Here is a 23,554-nt window from a genome sequence, read left to right on the forward strand (position 1 = left end):
TTATTGATTCCAAATTTAACTTATCTATTCTTAATGGTTTAGACTTGGATCGCAAGCGGAACTTAACACTATTGATCCAAATCCACCTATGTTATAAATTTAATTAAATATTAATTTCCAAAATTAGCTTCCAGGTTAAACATGGCGAGGTACTAGGCCTTCTTGGATATGGGAGCAACCCCCACTTCCTAGACAAAGCCTTTTAAGGAAAGTTAATATTTAATTTCCTTATATAACTCTAGGTTTAACCAAAAAGAACAATCGAATCACAAATTCAAAAAATAAAACAAAAGAAACACAAATTCGAAACAAACCCGAAAACTCTAGAATCATATGCCTCTTGTGTTTGGTATTTCCAAAAATAACTATACAAAGAAAACTAGTATGATGCGGAAAACAATTACTAGTTATACCTTTCTTTGTAAACAAATAACCTCTTGATCTTCTACCGTATTCCTCTTCTTATCCCACACGTTGTGTGGGCAACAATCTACTGAGATGAGAACCACCAAAGCTCCTTCTTCTCCTTGCAAGATTTGGCCACCAAAAGTACTCCAAGAATAGATGTGGTTCGGCCACTACCACCAAGCTCCAAGGGATGCTTCCTTTCTCTCCTTCTTCTCCAAGTTAGAATCCGGCCACCTTCAAGCTCCATGAGATTATAAGGTCCGACCAATGAAGAAGAAAGAAAAGGAAGAAGGAAAAACAATAGGGTCGGCCATCACCAAGGATGAAAAGAGAGGAATAAAAATAGAATAGAGTCATTCATTTGAAGGCACCTCTACCCTCTCTTTTATAATTCTTGGCCTTGGCAAATAAGGAAAGTTTAATAAAACTTTCTTATTTTATTTGCCATGAAAAAGAAATAATTAATTGATAAAATCAATTTTCTTTTCTCTTATTAAAGTGGCCGGCCCTGGGTTAGGTTTCATGGATCCCCGGTGAGGAAGGGAAAGGAGATAGCCAAGTTGAGAAGATAAACCAATATCGGTCGGTATATACCTCCAAGGAGGTAGGCTAATATCGGCCGGGATATACCTCCAGGGAGGCAGGCCAATATCGGCTGGGATATACTTCCAAGTAAGCAGGACAGTATCGATCGAGACATACCTTTAGGAAGGAAGGCCAATATCAGCCAGGATATACTTTCGAGTGAGCAGGTCAATATCAATTGAGACATGCCTTCAAGAAGGAAGACCAATATCGGTCGGGATATACTTCTAAGTAAGCAGGCCAGTATCGATCAAGATATACCTCCAGGGAGATTGGCTAAGATCAGCCGGTATATACCTCAAAAGTGGAAGGCTAATATCGGTCGAGATATACTTCCAAGTAAGCAGCCCAGTATCGATTGAGACATACCTTCAGGAAGGAAGGCCAATATCGGCCGAGATATACTTCCGAGTGAGCAGGTTAATATCGATCGAGACATGCCTTTAGGATGGAAGGCCAATATCAGCCGAGATATACTTCCAAGTAAGAAGGGCTGTATTGATCGAGATACACCTTCAGGGAGGAAGGTCAATATCGACCGGGATATACTTCCGAGTGAGCAGGTCAATATCGATTGAGACATGCCTTCGGGAAGGAAGGTCAATATCGGCCGGGATATACTTCCAAGTAAGTAGGTCAGTATCGATCAAGATATACCTCCAGGGAGGTTGGCAAAGATCAGCCGGTATATACCTCAAAAGAGGAAGGCCAATATCGGTCGGGATATACTTCCGAGTGAGCAGGTCAATATCGATTGAGACATGCCTTCAGGAAGGAAGGCCAATATCGGCCGGGATATACTTCCAAGTAAGCAGGCCAGTATCGATCGAGATACACCTTCAGGGAGGAAGGTCAATATCGGCCAAGCTGAATAATACCTTGAAAAGATATACCAATATTGATCAAGATTACATACTTAGATAAAATATAGCCCAGCGTTAGCTGAGATATTAAACCTAGATGGGCACGGACAGGCATTGCCCAAAAAGCCTCATGAGAGGTAATAATAATTGACCAAACCTAGTTAAATTCAGCTTTGACCGATACAGGGAACATTGTTATATTAAGCTATCTATGATATAGCAAAAACAGGAGAGGCGAGTAGGAATGATAGAAACACTTTAAAAGGTCTTGTGAAACAGGATAGAAGTAAATATTTCAAATAAAGTAGTTAATGAAGATATTTGCAGTATGTGATTGTATAACAGGTGTTATATATTTGGCGGGAGATGTGTTTTTAGACTATTTTACAGGTACTAGATGACAAAGAAGGTACATCTGGAGTACAAAAAAGATTCCTTAAAAGTCATTTACCACAAGTATGCAGCTTACGTCATCTCATAACAAACTCTAACAAACCGGGGTCCACTTCATGACTACGGAGGTTATATGAAGTGGTATAAAAAGGGGAATCCTCTCCGTTGGCAAGGTAAGTTCACATCATTGCGCACACTGATAATCCTAATTTCCGACTACTGTTCATCTTCTTCTTCTTCTTCCTTCTTCCACACCGAGAGAGATCACTGACTTGAGCATCGGAGGGCCTAGACAGGGATTCCCACCCCGGTCTTAGGTCACTGACGATAGCGTCGGAGCGCAGGAAGCCTTGGAAGCTCCGGATCTAGGTTTTCTTCGGTCAGGGTCTCTTTATCGCCATTGGTACTTTGCATCGGAAGGACATTCCGGGGTTTCATCTTCTTGGATCCGCTTTGGGTTTCTCGGATTGGTGTTCTATAGTTATTATTCTTCACCAGCAGTAGGTTTTTCCTTCCAGCTCTCTGTTTTTCAAGCTTCTCAGACAGGATCAAATTTGGCACCGTCTGTGGGAACTTCACCTGAATCTGAGACTACAAGATGGAAGAGGCTGGAAAATTAAATCTACTCACCATTAGTCGTGAGGATCTGGATTTCCTCATCAACACTCATGTACAGAAGGCTTTACAACAACAACAGCAACAACAACAAGCTCATATTGGAGCCACTCTGCAAATGGCTCATAATCCAGTAATTTCAACTACTGAGCACCGGAAAGGAAAGGAGCTAGAAGAGGAAGAACATGCATATTTTCCTCCAGTTACGATTTCTCCGACAAGGCGTCTGCGAGCCATTCTTCACACTCCCATGGAGTAAGGGGGTCGAAGGCCCGTGTTTCAAGAATCTTCTGGCGAAGCACCAGATAGAGAAAAGCGTAAGATTAAAATGATAACTAGTGATAGCTCACTAGAAAAAATCATCTCTCCATTCTCTCTAAGTGTACTGGATGATCCGCTTCCTAAGCGGCATCAAAATCTTCAGATCGGCGAGTACACTGGGACTACAGATCCAGAGGATCATCTGCTGAAATTTGAAAATGTAGCATTATTACAACAATTCTCTGATGGGGTGAAATGTCGGATGTTTCTTACTACACTCGGAGGAGCCGCACAACGCTAGTTCAAGAGATTGCCAGAAAAGTCTATCCGAAAATTTAAGGACTTCAAGAAAGTTTTTCTACACCACTTTTCTAGTAACAAAAGGTGTCATATGACTCCTTGGAGTTTATTCTCAATTAAGCAAGCATCCAAAGAGTCCATCCGAGCATACATCAAAAGATTCAATCAGGTAGCTATCGATGTACCCAATGCTACTACTGAAATCTTAGTAAGCGCTTTCTCTTAGGGTTTAAATGATAATGATTTCTTTAAAGATCTGGTGAGAAATCCTCATGCCAATTTTGATTCTTTAATTGAATGTGCCACTGAATTTATTAATGTGGAAGAAGCTCAAGTTGCCCGCAGGAAAGAGGGCATTACTTCTTCTCCTACTCTGGTTAAGGAGAAATCTCCTACTCCTGTTCCTCCACCTAGAGGATCATGGGCAGTTCATCCATCTCATCGTCATCTAGAATATCATCCACAGGCAGTACAACACGTGGAGATACAGCCAGAGGCATCGAGAAGATGGTGCACTTATCATAAAACTAGCAGTCATCATACTGAAGACTGTTTGGTTTTGAGAAATAAAAGAGCAAACAGGGAGCGCTACCAAAGGCAAAACTATTATCGGCAGCAGTACCCTAGGTAGCAAAGTCCGCTCAAATTGGAGTATCGCCCGGTCGAGCCTCGGCAGGATGCATTACCTACCCCGGCCGGTACAAGCCAGGTGTCGGAGAAGGCTCCTTCTGAAACCATGATAGCCCGACAAGAAGAAAATAGGAGTAATGCCGCCCGGGGTAATATCAATATGATCGCAGGCGGGCCCACTAATGGGGATTCTAATAGGGCCAGAAAATCACATGCACGGATACTTGAGATTCATGCTGTGGGGTGCATCATGGAACGAGCAGTCGATCCCGAAATAAGTTTTGGACCTAGAGATCTTGAGGGGGTAGAAATACCCCATGATGATGCATTAATAATCAAGGTTGTGATAGCCAATTATACTATTTCTCATACCTTTATTGACACTGGTATTTCTGTCAATATTATCTTTAAGAAGGCTTTTGATCAATTACAGATCGAACCGAGCGAAGTTCAACAGATGGTAACTCCTCTATATGGATTCACGGGTAATGAAGTACAACCGCTCGATCAAATAAAGTTGGCCATATCTCAAGGAGAGGAGCCCCTAATGAGAACAAGAAGATCTTATTTTATGGTGGTGGACGCCCCGTCCTCTTATAATGTGATACTGGGTCGACCGGCTCTAAACGAGTTTAGGACGGTCGTTTCTACTTTCTGTCAAAAAAATAAATTTCCTGTTGATGACCAAGTCGGGGAGGTGCAAGGTGATCAGAAGATAGCTCAAAAATGTTATGTAGAAATCGTTCGGACTGAAGCTAATGCTACCCGAAAAATTCAAAGAATGGAAGTCAATGCCATTCAGGAGAAGTTGCCTGTTCTGGTTTATGAAGAAAAGGAAGAAGTCCAGATCCAGACCGGTCGACCTGAAGCTACTACTTATATTGCGGCTGATCTTGATCCCACTCTGAAAGTCGAACTGGTGCAATGCCTGAAGAAGAATAATGATGTGTTTGCCTGGACGCCCAAAGAGGTCTCGAGCGTTTCTCCTGCAATCATGGAGGATTCTTTGCATGTCTTCCCAGATGCCTGGCCGGTCATGCAAAGGAAAAGAAATTTTAGCGTGGAGCAGAACCAAATCATCAAGGAAGAAATAACTAAACTCATGGAGGTTGGTTACATCAGGGAGGTACAATTTCCTAGCTGGCTAGCTAATGTGGTTTTAGTCTCTAAGCCAGGAAACAAATGTCGGGTATGCATTGATTTCCGGGATCTGAACAAAGCTTGTCCAAAAGATTATTATCCGTTACCCCGGATCGATCAACTGGTAGACTCCACTGCTGGGTGTGAATACATCTCTATGTTAAACGCTTATCAGGGCTATCATCAGGTCCCCCTAGCTAAGGAGGATCAAGAAAATGTCAGTTTTATAACATCTGAAGGTACCTACTGTTATAATGTTATGCCCTTCAGACTAAAAAATGTAGGAGCAACTTATCAGAGACTTATGAATAAAGTCTTCCAGATGTAAATTGGAAGAAATATGGAAGTATATGTCGATGATATCTTAATTAAGTCTCTTCAAGCTGTTGATCTGTGCAGGGATGTAGAGGAGACCTGCAAGACATTGAGGCAATATGGGCTCAAGTTGAACCCGAGCAAATGTTTATTCGGAGCAAAAGGGGGAAAATTCCTGGGATATATGGTGTCCGAGCGAGGAATAGAAGCCAACCCGAGCAAAGTCAAGGCACTACAGAACATGGAGTCGCCGCGTAACATGAGGGAAGCTCAAAGACTTACCGGCCGGATTATGGCCTTGTCTAGGTTCATTTCCAGGTCGGCCGATCGTAGCTTCCATTTCTTTAAAATACTTCAGAAGGCAAACAAATTTAAATGGAACGAGGAATGTGATAAGGCCTTCCAAGAGTTAAAAGATTACTTATCTACCCTTCCTGTATTAGCTAAGCCTATAGTAGGAGAGACCCTCTGGGTGTATTTGTCAGCTAACGAGAATGTTGTAGGCTCTGTATTAGTTAGGCAGGAAGGGAACGAACAACAACCTGTATATTTTTCCAGCCATTTATTAAAAGGAGCTGAGTGTAGATATACTACACTAGAAAAGTTGGCTTATGCATTAGTGTTGACTGCTTGGAGGTTGCGCCCATATTTCTTAGCACATGAAATCGTTGTATTAACCAACAGTACACTCGGACGGGTGCTACTCAACCCAGAGGCATCAGGCCGGCTGATCAAATGGACGACTGAACTTGGTGAATATGACATACAATATTAACCTCGCTCGGCCATCAAGGCACAAGCTCTAGCAGATTTCATTACAGAAGTTCAAGGCCCCGAGGAAGAAAATATTTGGAAAGTTTATGTGGATGGCTCCTCAACCAGACAAGGTAGCGGAATTGGTGTTCTTCTTATATCTCCAAGGGAAGATAGACTCCAACTTTCTATCAGGTTGAATTATAGAGCCACTAATAATGAAGGAAAATATGAAGCATTGATAGCTGGGTTGCAAGCCGCTCAACATATAGGAGCTGCTCGGGTCCTCATTTATTCTGACTCTCAATTAGCATCCCAACAATTATCAGGTAACTTTAAAATTAATAACGACAGGCTCAAGCTATATGCTGAGGCATTTGATAAGTTGAAGTCTCAGTTTCAAGAAGTGAATATACAAAAAATTCCTCGGTCTGAAAATCAGGTAGCAGATGAACTGGCTAAGCTGGCTTCTGCTATAACACCATGGAATTTGGATCGACCAGTGGAGCAAACCCTTTTGGTATCTTGTATTGAAAGACAAGCTGACGTAGAAATACAGGGTGACTAGAGGGCACAAATCATATTGTACTTACAACAGGGCATTCTTCCTAGTGATGCAAAACAAGCAAGGATATTTAAGAAGAGAGTTGCTCAGTATACTATGATAGGGGAGCAGTTATATAAGAGAGCTTTCTCCAGACCTTTGCTAAAGTGTGTTAGCACAGAAGATATACAATTCATTTTATAGGAAGTTCACCAAGGCTCCTGTGGTAGTCACGTAGGAGGAAGATCCTTAGCTCGTAAAATTTTATTAGCAGGATATTTCTGGCTTACTCTACACAAAGATGCTAACAAATTGGTAAGAACCTGTATTTCTTGTCAGAAACATCAAAATATTCCGCATCATCCTATGTAATTATTGAGGACCTCTGTAGTCTCCTGTCCCTTTGATCAGTGGGGCATGGATATAGTAGGCTCATTTCCTATGGCAGCTGCACAAAGAAGGTTTTTATTAGTAGCAGTAGACTATTTCTCTAAATGGGTAGAAGCGGAACCACTTGCTCGGATTACCGAAGATGCAGTTATTAAATTCCTATGGAAAAATATCATATGCAGATTTGGTATCCCTCATAAGTTAGTTTCTGATAATGGAAGGCAATTCCAAGGAGATAGAATCCTAGACTGGTGCAACAGTTATGGCATTATTCAAGCATTCACCTCTGTGGCATATCCGCAAAGTAACGGTCAAACAGAAGTAACCAATAGAGAAATCATAAAGGGCTTAAAAACCAAACTGGATCATGTTGGAGGTAGCTGGGTAGATGAATTATCCAGTGTTCTCTGGGCCTATCGTACTACACCTCGAGAAGCAACAGGAATTACTCCTTTCCAATTAGTTTATGGAGGAGAAGCAATAATTCCAATCAAAGTGGGAGTAGAATCTAACAGAAAATGACTATATGATGAAGACAATGATGATCGACGACTCATGGAGCTAGACTTAATAGAAGAAATTAGAGACAAGGCTGCAACTCGACTCACCTCATATCGACAACGAATGAGGCAAAATTATAACAGAAGAGTTATCCCGAGATTTTTCCAAGTAGAAGATCTGGTATGGAAGCGTGTTAAACCCGTTGGAGACGTCAGCAAGTTAGCACAACAATGGGGAGGACCTTACAAAGTGGTAGAAAAGCTCGCATCAGGTTCATATTATCTCCAGGATACTGAAGGAAGAATTCTCGAGCGTCCCTGGAGTGCAAATTATTTACAGCCTTACCGAACCTAACAAGATCATACCATTCAAGAATACATCTGAAGGAACATATCGTAATTATTTGAAGTAAGTTCCCGGCGAACTGAGGACAAGTAGGCTTACAATTTATGTACTCTATTTCTTTCAATAGATACAATGCAAGACAAACGTCGCCCAAGAAATAGATGTGGTACAAACAGTTTGACAATCATTGGCCGAACTTTTATAATCTATTTAAGCGATCAACAAATGAGGAGCCTTAAGGAAGGATCTATTCAAATTCCTTAAGATCTCAAAGACATTAAATCCTCATAAGGTTAGTGTAAATACTTTAGTTTTTATATAAAAACATAGTCGATCTGGAAATCTCATGGAGTAACTCGGACGGGTCTTCATGGGAGAAATCGGAGACTTTAAACTATTACAGAGCATAGTCGATCGGGAAATCTCATGAAGTAACTCGGGCGGGTCTTCATGGGAGGAACCAGAGACTTTAAACTATTACAGAGCATAGTCGATCGGGAAATCTCATGAAGTAACTTGGACGGGTCTTCATGGGAGGAACCGGAGACTTTAAACTATCACAGAACATAGTCGATCGGGAAATCTCATGAAGTAACTCGGACGGGTCTTCATGGGAGGAACCGGAGACTTTAAATTATCACAGAACATAGTCGATCGAGAAATCTCATGAAGTAACTCGGACGGGCCTTCATGGGAGGAACCGGAGACTTTAAACTATCACAGAACATAGTCGATCGGGAAATCTCATGAAGTAACTCGGACGGGTCTTCATGAGAAGAACCGGAGACTTTAAACTATCACAGAACATAGTCGATCGGGAAATCTCATGAAGTAACTCGGACGGGTCTTTATGAGAAGAACCGGAGACTTTAAACTATCACAGAACATAGTTGATCGAGAAATCTCATGAAGTAACTCGGACGGGCCTTCATGGGAGGAACCGGAGACTTTAAACTATCACAGAACATAGTCGATCGGGAAATCTCATGAAGTAACTCGGACGGGTCTTCATGAGAAGAACCGGAGACTTTAAACTATCACAGAACATAGTCGATCGAGAAATCTCATGAAGTAACTCAGACGGGTCTTCATGAGAAGAACCGAAGACTTTAAACTATCACAAAATATAGTCGATCAGGAAATCTCATGAAGTAACTTGGACGGGTCTTCATGGAAGGAACCGGAGACTTTAAACTATTACAGAGCATAGTCGATCGGGAAATCTCATGAAGTAACTTGGACGAGTCTTCATGGGAGGAACCGGAGACTTTAAACTATCACAGAACATAATCGATCAAGAAATCTCATGAAGTAACTCGGACGGGTCTTCATGGGAGGAACCGGAGACTTTAAACTATTACAGAGCATAGTCGATCGGGAAATCTCATGAAGTAACTCGGACGGGTTTTCATGGGAGGAACCGGAGACTTTAAACTATTACAGAGCATAGTCGATCGGGAAATCTCATGAAGTAACTCGGACGGGTCTTCATGAGAAGAACCGGAGACTTTAAACTATGACAGAGCATAATCGACCGGGATTATATTGTCGAGGTAAATTCAAAGTTATACAGATTTCTTCACAAAAATCATTTGATATTCCACGCTGAATCAAAAATCAAGGTCCGAGTGGAATTCCAGACATACATATATATACATTGCATTTCCTATCTGGAGGCACGTTTACATGGAGCTCTTCATTTAAAATCGCCCGGAGCACTATACCCAACTCAAAGCTCAGAAGTTCCACAGAGTTCCTTATATATGAAAGCGCTCGGGATTATTCGTTCTTTTGAAGTATATACTCGACACATGCCTACTTGAGTGAAACTTAAAGAGATTATGGAAAATTTTATTGCTCAAAATTATATAGTCAAGGAGGATATTATTGGCAAAGGAGTTGATTAGAACAAAAATCAATTCCAAGGATTAAGCCAGGAATTCTTGGGTAAAGTAGCCCTTATGCTCAGTTTTCGGAAGCATTTCAAAGGAAGCAATCTCAAGCTAACACAAACTGGGAAAAGAAACAGGTAAGTATCAAATTTTACCCTATATTGCAATCACTTAATTACAAAGTTTTCAGTTATAATTCCTTTCATTATAAGTCTTTTCATCGCAAGTTCTTTCATTGCCAATCTTTTTGAATATATAGTCATGCTTACTTAAAATGACTCGTTAAATCTTCGGGTAGTTCTTTGTTGAGTCTGTGACGACTTATGAATGAAGAAGGAGGTTCCCTAGGTAGATAACCACCCTCTCTCAGTTGTTGAAGAATTCCCGACACAGAATGATTTAAAGCTCCTACCATTCGACGAACATATTCTTTAACAAATGTCGGAGACTTTAGATAAGCTAGGCGCCACTCTTCCCATCGGTTCTTCTCCTGCTCCTTATAACTCTGAAAATCAGCTTGTAGTTTAGTGTTTTGATCTTTTAAAGCATCCTTCTCCAATTTGAGTTGTTTCAGTTCCTTTTGGAGCAGTGATAGCTCGACATCTTGAGCCTTTCTTTGCTCTTGTTCCTGTAGGATAGCAAAATCATGAAAGGCTAGGTTTTGAGCTTGTTCAGAAAGACAGACATTATGAAGCCTCTCTACTTTCTCTAAAACAAAGCTTTTATGAGAAACGTGTGAGAGAGCTTTTTCCGTTAAAGCAATTTCCAGTCGAAGACTAGAATGTAATCGATCCACCTGTAGCTCCAAAGTTCTCCTTACAAGCTCTTTGTCTTTCAATAATTGTTGTGATTCCTATAATTCCTGCCTCAATACCCTTAGTTGTTGATCTTGCAAGACCATTTTCTCTTGCAACTGAGTCAGGTCATCATGAGAAGGAGGTAGAGTAGCTTTCAATATCTCTATTTGAGCTTTTAGCTTATTGTTCTCCCGATCCTGAGCCATAAGTAGCTGGTCTATGTGGATACTTGAAGCAAGAAACTAAACAAAATAATAATGAGGATTAGGAAAAATGACAAGTAAGTAGTAACCTATAATTAAGAATACATACAGCAATAGCTTGGCGACTGTGATGGTCAACCCGATCTGAAATATTGATACCCCTTAATTGCTCTTGGCTATGTACCCAAGATTCAGCCAATAGGCCTTGTAACTAGAGGGAACCATAACTAAGGGGATCAGAAGTCTGCCCCATTTGAGAAGGTAGACCCAGAGCTTGTTTGAATAAAGGTGAGGGAACTGAAGAAGAAGAAGGGGAGGAGGAAGAAGACACAATAGGAGGGAAAGAAGTGGTAGAAACAAGGGCAGCAGAAGAAGAACTAGATGGGATGGGAGGTGGTAATGCAAGGGGTGCTGACTCAATTGTTGAAACACGAATCGCTGAGGGCCCTGCACTGGGAGAAGATCTCCGGCAAGGTGTTTGTTTTGCTCGCGGCCCAGAAGCCAAAGGAGGCAAGGCCAGTGCAAGAGGTTGAGAAGATACAGAGGGGATAACAGTCCTCTCAGAAGCAGAAGCAGAAGGAGCTGAAACAATAGCAGAAGAGGAAGGGATGAGTAGAGTCGGTCTCATCATCCTAAGAGTATGATTGGAGATAATATTGGTAGGGGCATTGGTGCCTTACCTCTCTCAAACGAAATAGGTGCGGGAGCAATGGGAATTTGCACAAAAGTACCAAAGAGGTCGCTAAAAGGAACATCCTCAGTAAGCCTTGGTTTTTTTACTAGGGCAATGAAGGGTTGTTCTTCTTCCTCTTCCATAGCCGCAACAGCTTCTGCTTTTTGCTCCTCTTCAGACAGCAGACCCAAGGTGGAGGAATTAAGATTAGCTCGGCGAGTTTGCAACCATTCTTCTCCGAGATTATTTACAAAAGACTTAGTCATAGTAGTGTTCTTATACATGAAAGCCGGAAGAAGAGCATTGGTTGAAACGCAAGAATTAGGCACCATTATAGAGGAAATATACTAATTAGTAAATGTAGGGCAAAATGTTTATACATACCAAAAGAGTCATCCAAGGGAGTGTCAATGTTACTTATTCCGAAGGGGAACATCAAACCTTCCACAATCAAATGGGGTAAGCTAAATTTTGCCCCCTTTAGCTTAGATAAAGCAAAAGCAATAGAGGGATCATTGAGGAGATTGTTGGTACTAGGAACTGGAGGTAGATCATATATCCATTGGATAGGAAAAGGAGGAGAAGAAGGAAGACGCATAAAGAAAAATTTGTGATACCATTCCCCTTGAGGAGGAATTCGGTTGAACAAAATGACCTTAGGACGGGATTGAAATTTGAAAACACCAATATCTACTTGACGAGGAACGAAGAAGTGGTGGAAAAGACTAGGGGATAAAGGAAAATCTAGCAGTTTAGACACTCCAACAAAACCCATAAGGATAGAAAAAGAATGAGGGACAAACTGATTAAGGGGAATGTTAAAGTAGATGCTAATATCAAGAAAAAAGGGATGAAGAGGGAATCGAAAATCTTGTAGGACTTGGTCCCGAAAGATAGATATACACCCTAAAGGAGAAAGATGCGGACTATCCAGCAGAGTAGGGCGAACTATATAAAAAGGAAAATCATAACTCGCCTTTAAATCCACTTCCTCTGTCTCTGTGAGGTCAGAAGCACACGAAAGAAACCACGCAGGAGGGGAAGTAGCCATGGTGGGATAGTAGAAGGGAGATGAATCGGGGAAGGCAAGAAGAAAGTCAGGAAGCGGAAGAGAACTTCTTAAACCCTTGTTTTTCCTTTCGACCCTATGCCAAAACCCCCAGATAAAGACAGCAAGAGGAGTAGAAAAAGGAAAAGTACTCGGAATCCTAATCCTCATAAATAGGATAAAATCAAACTCAAAAAGAAGGATGAATCCCAAGAAAAAGATGTTGAGTTGGGTAATCTTCCTCGGAAAACGCAACCAAGTTTCTCTTGATATGGGCTTGATTCTTAAGAGAATCAAACAAATATGGGGAAAATCGGTCGGGTGCCATAAGTTCAAATTATCTGCCTAAATAAAACAATAAACCCGGATGGGCATAATAGACTGGGCGAAATTTAGTTGAATATAAGGCATTAGTCGATATATTCCCGCATAAGGATATATCGACCAGGTATAGTAAATCAATTAATGTCGAAATTAGCACATCAAAAGGGACTTGGTTAGGAACTACCGGATGAGACTCATAAATATAAGTATGAATCGGTCGGTCACAGTAGACCGTCCGAGATGAATATTGTTTTAATATGTCGATCAAAGGTTTATAATGGTAAGTCAGGTGACATCTACCATAATAAACCATATGAAATTTAGTTAAGTGTAATACATTAGATGATATTCATAAATACAAGTATAAATTAATCGAGTATAATAAATTGACTGATATTGAGAATGTTGCAATAGGACTGTACTAAATTGAACGGGACTTAATCCACTGCAAAATACCAGACAGTATTGGTCCATACTAGCATGCATCGACCGGTCATAGCAGAACGGTCGAAATGGAGGATATTATAATATGTTGAGCGAAGTTTTATAGCGGCCGGTTGGGCGACATGCAACATACTTAAACAAAACGAATAATCATCATGAGGAGGAACAGGTTTAACAATAAAGAGGGAAGTTCAACTTTACATAAATTTACTAAGTTGTCATCACAAAATCCTAGTCCACCTTACAAGGATTTAAATTCAAGTAAGAAAATCATTCTATGGTCAGCTGGGGAAATAGATCAGGAGGCCTGTTGTCGAGAAGTTTGCGACGGTTCAGGAAGTTAGAAGGGGGACCACGAGATAAGAAGTTTTCCTCTTGCAATTGTTGCACCGCCCCTTCAGCTCCAGCAGTGAAGGCTGTTAGGATCGACTTCATGATCGGCCTGTTAAACTCAGTAGATTTAATCATGATAGTGGCCCTATCCTTGAAGCGAGTGTCTTCATTAGCCTTGTAGACGACTAAAGCCGTCTGAGAAGTTTTCAGTTCGGCTTCTTTGGTAGAGACCTCGGTTTTAATTGAATTTAGGGAAATATTCAAAGAAGTTATTTCATCATCCTTCAGCTGGAAGGCCTTAAGTTTATCAGCCAATGTCGACTCATAATCAGCCTTTAACTTGCCAAGCTCAGCTGTCCGTTTCTCCAAATTGGAAGTTAATTCTTTGTTAAGATCCGTAGATGATTTAAACTACGACTGGAGACTTTCAATTTGGACTTCAAGTTGTTTCTTGGAGGCAGCAAAAAGTGTGGCAGAAGATAACTCAATAACTTGCTGTTTCAGCTTGTCGTTCTCGAATCTCAGCTTCTTGTTCTCGTTGTATAAATTGTGCATTAGCCGAGACAAGCTCATATTTTCTATCCATCGCTAGAAATATAATAAAGAGTTATAACATAGTCACTGATGAATAATTAGACACTAATAAACATACCTGATTTTCACTGTGAGAAAAAGCGATAAATTGTTCTGGGAGTGGTAAGTTCTTCAAAAATAGGGCGAACTTTCTCCCAAGTATTAGCAAAGGAACCTCCTAGCAATATGGGGAGGACGGGAATGGTAGAAGAACCCGTAGATAAAGAGGAAGTAGGAATAAAAGGAGGAGCAAAAATTAAATAAGAAGAGGGTGAGGAAAGTAAGGATCCGGATTCTGGAATAGACAAGGGAAAGGTGAAAGAAACATCACCAGGGGCACTGGTGCTGGAAGAAGGTGAGGCAGGGAAGGTGAGAGAAGGATAGAGCTCAGCCAAAGTAGGTTCGTCGGAAGGAAGGTCGGCAGGAACAAAACCTTCTGAGACAAGTTCATCGGCGGAAAGGATAAGTCTCCTTTTGGGAGGAGGAGCCCTAGTAAGCTTGCGCCCCGAGCATTTGCCGGTAGCAACTTTAGCTATCAATTTACCGGAGCTCCCAGGAGACGAGAGTTCAATGATAGGAAGGGGAGTGACTGCTGAGGGAGCAGCAGCTACTGGTGAAGGAATAGTCGGCAAAGAAACAACAGAAATTTCTGCGGGAAGGCCTTTGAGAGCCTCAGGAACCACCTGAGAGCTGGAAACCTCAACCAGAGGAGCCAGATCTTCACCTGGAGGCGGCAGAGTAATGGCAGCAAGAAGCTCTTGTTCTTTGGCACGAATTGCATCCTCTTCTATACGCAGTTCTTCATCGATTAAAGTGGAATAAAAATTGTCCACTACAAAGATAGAAAAAATGGTTTAGTTAATAAAAATCAATAAGGAAGAAGCAGAATTTTACCTAAAGAGCCTTGTGTAGCAGGCTTGAAGGGGCTTAGACCAAATAAGTATAGAAGATCGACCCTCAACCACTTAGCGATAGAAAGCCGACGACATAACAATTTTTCACAGTAAATAGGAAAAGAAGGATGAAGATGAAACTCTCTGACGTCAGGCAAGGGAGGTAAGGAGGATTTCCAGGCATGAGACCAAGGAATGGGTCCTGGAAACTTTATGAAAAAGAAACGAGATTTCCAAGCTTTAAGAGACGAGGGCATATCCTCAAAAAGGACCATCTTAGTCCGGGATTGGAACAGGAAAACACCAGGTTCCGAACACTTAGGGTAAGAAAACATGAAGATATTTTGAGGAGTAGGAGGGATATCTAATAAATGAAATAGCATGTAGGTTCCACACAGATAACGAAAGGCGTTAGGGGTAAATTGTTGTAAAGGAATATCAAAATATTGACTCACTTCGATTAGGAAAGGAGGAATAAGAAATCTTAAACCCCCTATCAATTGGTCCTTGAAAAAAGTCACGTAGTTAGCGGGGGGACGATGAGGATGATCATCTGGTTTCAGAATTAAGATACTATTTTCCTTGGGGATTTCATATTGATGGCAGATGGCGAGCCTAGCATTTTTATCAAAGGAGGAAGACATTTGGACATACCAAGGAGCAATCGTTTCCTCAGCCATAAACAGAAGTAAAGGCTAGCAAAACAACAAGTTACTTACTGGAAGCAAGAAAGGAGATCGCCGGAAAATGGTGAGCACGAGGTTTGATCAAAGACCATAGCAAAAGAAGAGACGATAAGACAGGAAAGAAAGAAATTAAATTAATGAGAAGGTAAAGAGTTTAGGGTTTAGAAAACACAAAGCCATCGTTAGATCAAAACACTTTTATCTCAATAGATGTTATGGAATATAGAAAAAGGGACAAATGCTCACGTGGCGTAGCAGAGAGAGAAAGAATGTGTCACATAATCATAAAGAAGCATTTATGTTGGACGCGACAAATCGGATCATGCCGGGGTTGGTAACACCTCGTCATACGCCTCCTACATTCTCTTACCGGTGAAAGGCCAATCACAAGCAAGGAAATTCTGAAGAGAAAACATGGTTTACTAGGCATAATAAAGGAAGAGGGATTGAGTTTGACTAAATCCAGGTTAAGGACGAAAAATAATGAGAGTTGTTTAGACATAAAGCCTGGTCCAAATTAATGTTATTTAGCATAAACTAGCATTGAGCGAAATAATTTTACTTACAATATCGAGGGGCACAACATCACATCTATTCTTATGAATTAAAGGGATTCAATAAAGTCACTCGGTTCAATACAAAAGATTGTTTTTACATTTAGAATCTGATTAGATACATAACATTACATTTCCCCTCAAAACATTAAAACTCGAAAGGTCAACAAAAGTTACAAACATAAGCTCTCGGGATGCTTGGAAAATTTCAGTTCCATCGGAGTCAAACTTGCCAGGGAGCATAAGTGGAAATATTTTACCAGGCACGAAGGAAGCTTGCCTAGGTGACAGAAGTGGCAATATTTTGCCCGGGACGAAAAAAACTATGAAGCAGGGTGGTCTCAAGGGCAGGGGAAGGGGACAGAGCCATTCAAGCCATGGTGCAAAGGTGACTGAAAGAGCCTCTCCCCTGTTTGAACCCTAGAGCTTTGCTTCCAGAGCGACCAATCCTAGCCCAAGGGCAACATGGGCTACGCATTCGTAGCGACATCCATGGGCTATTTCATTGGTCCTCCGTAAGTAAGGAGAATTTCTCTGAAGCTCGTTGAGTCTCCAGAGCAGTTGCGCCTTCGTTTAGAGATTCTAAATTTCGAGAAACGTCATTTTTTAGGATGGTTTCTCGAACCATGGAGTTAGTTGAAGAAAAAACTTGAATAAATTCATGTATAGATCTCGCCTTGTCCAACAAGAGTCGCCTCCAAAGAGGGGGATCTAAGGCCATACTCTTAGCAAGAAAAGTTGACGAGGAGAGAAAAGAACTGAGATAGGTGATGAACGAAGAAAGGGTGGTAGCCCTATTTAAAGGATCAAAGGATCTAAGGAATCACTGTACTAAGGTTCATGGGATCACTATACTTAGGTTCACAAGATAGCTCAACAAAAAATTTGTAAGGTCACTTCAGTACCCGTGGCAGAGTCACGGGTAGAGAAAAAACAAAATCAGACCTGTGTCTAGTCAGTCGGCTACACCTCCTTCGACTAGACTTGAAGGGAAGGCTAGTGATATGGGTTAGGTTTCATGGATCCCCGGTGAGGAAGGGAAAGGAGATAGCCAAGTTGAGAAGATAAACCAATATCGGCCGGTATATACCTCCAAGGAGGTAGGCCAATATCGGTCGGGATATACCTCCAAGGAGGCAGGCCAATATCGGCCAGGATATACTTCCAAGTAAGCAGGCCAGTATCGATTGAGACATACCTTCAAGAAGGAAAGCCAATATCGGCCGGGATATACTTTCGAGTGAGCAGGTCAATATCGATTGAGACATGCCTTCAGGAAGGAAGGCCAATATCGGCCGAGATATACTTCCAAGTAAGCAGGCCAGAATCGATCAAGATATACCTCCAGGGAGGTTGGCTAAGATCAGTCGGTATATACCTCAAAAGAGGAAGGTCAATATCAATCGGGATATACTTCCAAGTAAGCAGGCCAGTATCGATCGAGACATACCTTCAGGAAGGAAGGCCAATATCGGCCGAGATATACTTCCGAGTGAGCAGGTCAATATCGATCGAGACATGCCTTCAGGAAGGAAGGCCAATATCGACCGGAATATACTTTCAAGTAAGCAGGCCAGTATCGATCGAGATACACCTTCAGGGAGGAAGGTCAATATCGGCCGGGATATACTTCCGAGTGAGTAGGTCAATATCGATTGAGACATGCCTTCGGGAAGAAAGGTCAATATCGGTCGGGATATACTTCCAAGTAAGCAGGCCAATATCGATCAAGATATACCTCCAGGGAGGTTAGCTAAGATCAGCCGGTATATACCTAAAAAGAGGAAGGCCAATATCGGTCGGGATATACTTCCGAGTGAGCAGGTCAATATCGATTGAGATATGCCTTCAGGAAGGAAGTCCAATATCGGCTGGGATATACTTCCAAGTAAGCAGGCCAGTATCGATCGAGATACACCTTTAGGGAGGAAGGTCAATATCGGCCGGGCTGAATAATACCTTGAAAAGATATACCAATATTGATCAAGATTACATACTTGATAAAATATAGCCCAGCGTTAGCTGGGATATTAAACCTAGAGGGGCATGGACAGGCATTGCCCAAAAAGCCTCATGAGAGGTAATAATAATTGACCAAACCTAGTTAAATTCAGCTTTGACCGATACAGGGAACATTATTATATTAAGCTATCTATGATATAGAAAAAATAGGAGAGGCGAGTAGGAATGATAGAAACACTTTAAAAGGACTTATGAAACAGAAAAGAAGTAAATATTTCAAATAAAGTAGTTAATGAAGATATTTGCAGTATGTGATTGTATAACAAGTGTTATATATTTGGAGAGAGATGTGTTTTTATACTATTTTGTAGGTACTAGACGACAAAGAAGGTACATCTGGGGTACAAAAAAGATTTCTTAAAAGTCATTTACCACAAGTACGCAGCTTACGTCATCTCATAACAAACTCTAACAAACCGGGGTCCATTTCATGACTACGGAGGTTATATGAAGTGGTATAAAAAGGGTAATCCTCTCCGTTGGCAAGGTAAGTTCACATCATTGTGCACACTGATAACCCTAATTTCCGACTACTGTTCATCTTCTTCTTCTTCTTCCTTCTTCCACACTGAGAGAGATCACTGACTTGAGCGTCAGAGGGCCTAGACAGGGATTCCCACCCCGGTCTTAGGTCACTGATGATAGTGTTGGTCGGTCTCTTGTGCGCAGGAAGCCTTGGAAGCTCCGGATATGGGTTTTCTTCGGTCAAGGTCTCTTTATCGCCATTGGTACTTTGCATCGGAAGGACATTCCGGGGTTTCATATTCTTGGATCCACTTTGGGTTTCTCGGATCGGCGTTCTATTGGTATTATTCTTCACCAGTAGTAGGTTTTTCCTTCCAGCTCTCCGTTTTGTCAAGCATCTCAGACATGATCAGTTATAAAAAAGAAAAGTTTTCTTAAAATTAAAATCCACCTTTCAATCTACAAATAAGGAAAGATTTCAAATCTTTTCTTAATCTTTTGTAGAAAGCTATAAAAGGAAAGATTTAAATTTTAAACTCTCTTTTAAAATCATGTTATCCACATAAGAAAATATTTAAATAAAATCCCTTTTATATTATATGTGGCCGGCCACACATAGCTTGGACACCAAGCTAGGGCCGGCCACTAATCTTGACAAAATCCTTGGGTCTTGGCCGGCCCCAGCTTGGGTTCCAAGCTAGCTTGGCCCGCCACCAATGAGTGGGTAAGAAGGTGGGTATAGGTGGGTATAATTCTCTACATACAAGAGGCTACAATAGGGACCGAGAGGAGGAATTGGTTTTGGTCTCTCGATGAAAATAAGCTTCTCATGTTCGCCCCGAACACAAAACTTAATTTCATCAATAATAATTCATACCACTAAAGAATTATTATTGAACTACCGCACCAATCTCAAATTACATTTTGGGCTCCTTCTTATTATAAGTGTGTTAGTCTCCCTGTGTTTAAGATGTCGAATGTCCACTAATTAAATGAGTTACTGGCAACTCACTTAATTAATATCTTAGTCCAAGAATAGTACCACTCAACCTCATCGTCATGTCGGACTAAGTCCACTTGCAGGGTTTAACATGACAATCCTTATGAGCTCCTCTTGGGGTCATTCTCAACTTAGATTACTAGGACACAGTTTCCTTCTATAATCAACAACACACACTATAAATAATATCATTTCCCAACTTATCGGGCTTATTGATTTATCGAGCTAAATCTCACCCATTGATAAGTCAAAGAAATAAATACTAAATATATGTGTTTGTTATTATATTAGGATTAAGAGCACACACTTCCATAATAACTAAGGTCTAGTTCTTTTATCAAGTCAGTATAAAAAGAACTTACCTAAAATGGTCCTACTCAATACACTTAGAGTGTACTAGTGTAATTTATTAGTCAAGATACACTAATCCCTAATCACACTACGACTTTACCGACGGTTTGTTCCTTTCCATCTTAGTCGTGAACAACTATTTATAATTTATAAAGAACTGATAACATAATCTTTTGTGCGTGACACCACATACCATGTTATATACGATATAAATTAATTAAACAACTACACTTAACATAAATGTAGATATTTTTGACCAATATGATTCTTTATTTCAAAATAAATATTTACAAAAGCTAGGCTTTTAGTATACATTCCAACAATCTCCCACTTATACTAAAAGACTATGTTGCCATACATCTGATTCCCAACCCTTCAACATGCCCATCAAAAGCTCTTACCTTAAGGACCTTAGTGAAAGGATCTACAGGTTATCACCTGATACAATCTAGGCAGCAACAACTTCTCCTTGTTATACGATGTCTCGTATTGGGTGGTACTTGCGCTCTATTGTGTTTACTTGTCTTATGGACTTATGTTTTCTTTGAGTTTGCTACTACACCGCTATTATTACAATAAATTGTAATAATTTTTGGACAAACCAGAAATCATATCTAACTCCATCATGAAGTTTCTAAGCCATACAGCTTCTATAGTTGCCTTAAAGGCTGCCACATACTCAGCTTCTATGGTGGAGTCCGAAAAACATCTATGCTTAACACTTCTCCATTGTTATGGCTTTACCTCCTAAAGTAAACATAAAACCCCGATGTCGACTTACTATTGTCCTTATCTGATTGGAAGTCAAAATCCGTGTAACCCACAGGGATCAAATTATCTGCCTTGTAAACTAGCATATAATCTCTAGTCCCTCTAGGGTACTTTAATATATGCTTTACGGCAGTCTAGTGTCCTGGTCCTGGGTTACTTCGATATCTACTAACTATGCCCTGGGCAAAACAGATATCCAGTCTCGTACACAGTATTACATACATTAGGCTTCCGATAGCCGAAGCATAAGGAACTACCTTCATGTCCTTTATCTTCTTTGATGTCTTCGGATACATTTCTTTAGATAAAGCTACTCCATGCCTAAAAGGTAGAAAACCTTTCTTGAAGTCTTACATGCTAAAACAAGCAAGGATTGTTTCGATATATGAAGCTTGGGATAAGCAAAATATTCTTTTCTTGCGATCCCTTATTACTTTGATCCCAAGAATATATGCATTCTCCCAAGTCCTTCATATCAAATTGTTTGGACAACCATACCCTTACTTCCGACAACACTTTGATATTGTTTCCAACTACCAAAAATATTATCAACATATAGTACAAGAAATACCACCACGTTTCCATCACACTTCTTGTATACACAAGACTCATTTGGTTATTAAATAAATCCATAGGTCTGGATTACTTTATTAAACCAGATGTTCCAAGACCTTAAAGCTTTGCTTCAGTCCATAGGCTGATTGAGCTTGCACACAAGATGCTCTTTGCCCTTTGCAATGAACCCTTCTAGTTGCTTTATATGGATATTTTCTTCAAGACTTCCATTAAGGAAAGCTATCTTGACATCCACTTGCCAAATCTCATAGTTCATATGAGTAACAATAGATAAAAGAATTCGGACAGACTTAAGCATGGCTACCGATGAAAAAGTTTCCTTTTTCAACAAGCCTTGCTTTGAAAGTTTCCACCTTCCCATCTATCCCTCTTTTATTATTGTAGACCCAATGGCTTTTACACCATCTGGTGGCTCTATAAGCTCCCAAAATTTATTAGAACATATATATTCTAATTCTGTATTCATTTCTCAAAGATGGTGCATCTTTATCTTAGAGCGCTTCGTCATATGTCCGGGAATTAAATTCATGTTCTCCAGGGATCAAGTCCAAAGACTTTTCGAAAACATGAATATTTCAGGTTGCCTAACAACCCTCCCACTACGACGAGGAACTTTCTGCAATTGTGTATCATCTGTGATACGTGTTGCAGTTTATTGTGATATTTCATCTTGTACAGTTGGTACTAGATTAGACGTGTCCTTTATTATTTCCTTAAAAACAAATTTACTTATGGGTTTATGGTTTATTAATAGTCCTCTTCTAAAAATCAGGCATTGGTGCTAACAATGACCTTCTGATTTTTAGGACTATAAACCTCCTTTCATTTCTCTAGGATAACCTACAAACAAGTGAACTCCTATCCAACTTATCAGTGCCTCTCATGTGCTAGACCACCCAAATCCGAATATACTTTAGACTAGGCTTATGCCCATTCTACAATTGTATGGGAGTTGAGAGTTCTGACTTAGAAGATACTATGTTCACTTCTGTTTCCAGTGTATATCCTCAAAATGAATTTTGGTAATTCTGAATAACTCATTATTGATCTAACTATTTCCATAAGAGTCTTATACCTTCGTTCTACTACACCATTCTGTTGGGGTGTACCAGATGCAATTAGTTGGGATTTAATCCTGACTTCTGATAAGTGACTCCTAAACTCTCCTAAGAAGTGCTTGCCACTATGATCTAGCCGTAGTGTCTTGATATTTTTAGCTTGACGTTACTTCACATCAGCCTAGTACTCTTTGAACTGATCAAAGCACTTAGACTTGTGGCGCGTCAAGTAAATGTATCCTTATCTCGAATAGTCGTCTATAAAAGAAACAAAATATTTGAAACAACCTCTTGCCTGGATAGTCAAAGGTCTACACAAATCAGAATGAATCAATTCCAACATATCTTTGGCTCCATACCCCTTAGATTTAAAAGCTTCTTGGTTATTTTTCCTTCCAAGTAAGACTCGCAGGTTGGAAAAGATTTCCACTACCAATGAACCCAAGAGTTCATTGGTTATTATCCTTTGAATTCTACTCAAGTTAATATAACCTAGCCTTAGATGCCAAAAATATGATTGATTCATTTCCGAAGGTTATTTTCTCTTATTAAAGTTAGAAGATGTGCTATTAATTTCCATTTATTACATCGTAGGAGTTATTGGATTATAAATTGTCAACCAAAATACCAGAACAGATAACTTTCCTATTTTTCTTGATAACAAGTTTGTTATCAAAATAGACAGAATATTTATTCTTTGATAGTTTAGAAACCAAAATCAAGTTCTTTCTAAACTTGGTATGTAAAGACAATTTTCTCAAAATTCACTTTTTATTCCTATCAGAGGATAAACATCTCCCACTGCAACAGCTGCTACTTTTGCAGCAGTGCCCATGGTGATTTTCTCT

General features: G+C 40.4%; 1 protein-coding gene across 1 annotated transcript; it reads right to left on the reverse strand.

Annotated features, from left to right (window-relative positions):
• Nucleotides 1-11,146: 11,146 nt before the first annotated feature.
• LOC121997807 (proline-rich protein 36-like) lies at nucleotides 11,147-11,940 on the reverse strand. The gene is made up of 2 exons (XM_042552436.1): nucleotides 11,616-11,940; nucleotides 11,147-11,517 (listed from the first exon to the last, which is right to left on the reverse strand). The coding sequence occupies exons 1-2, from the start codon at nucleotides 11,938-11,940 to the stop codon at nucleotides 11,147-11,149; spliced, it is 696 nt and encodes a 231-aa protein (XP_042408370.1).
• Nucleotides 11,941-23,554: the final 11,614 nt, after the last annotated feature.

This window comes from Zingiber officinale, chromosome 1A (assembly GCF_018446385.1).
Source record: "Zingiber officinale cultivar Zhangliang chromosome 1A, Zo_v1.1, whole genome shotgun sequence".
NCBI classification, from domain to species: Eukaryota; Viridiplantae; Streptophyta; class Magnoliopsida; order Zingiberales; family Zingiberaceae; genus Zingiber; species Zingiber officinale.

Coding starts and splice junctions, on each gene's coding strand:
- LOC121997807 (XM_042552436.1), bottom strand. CDS start 11,940: ATGGTGCCTAATTCTTGCGTTTCAACCAATGCTCTTCTTCCGGCTTTC. Junction 11,518..11,615: donor ACCTATTTCGTTTGAGAGAG/GTAAGGCACCAA, acceptor CTATTGTTTCAG/CTCCTTCTGCTTCTGCTTCT.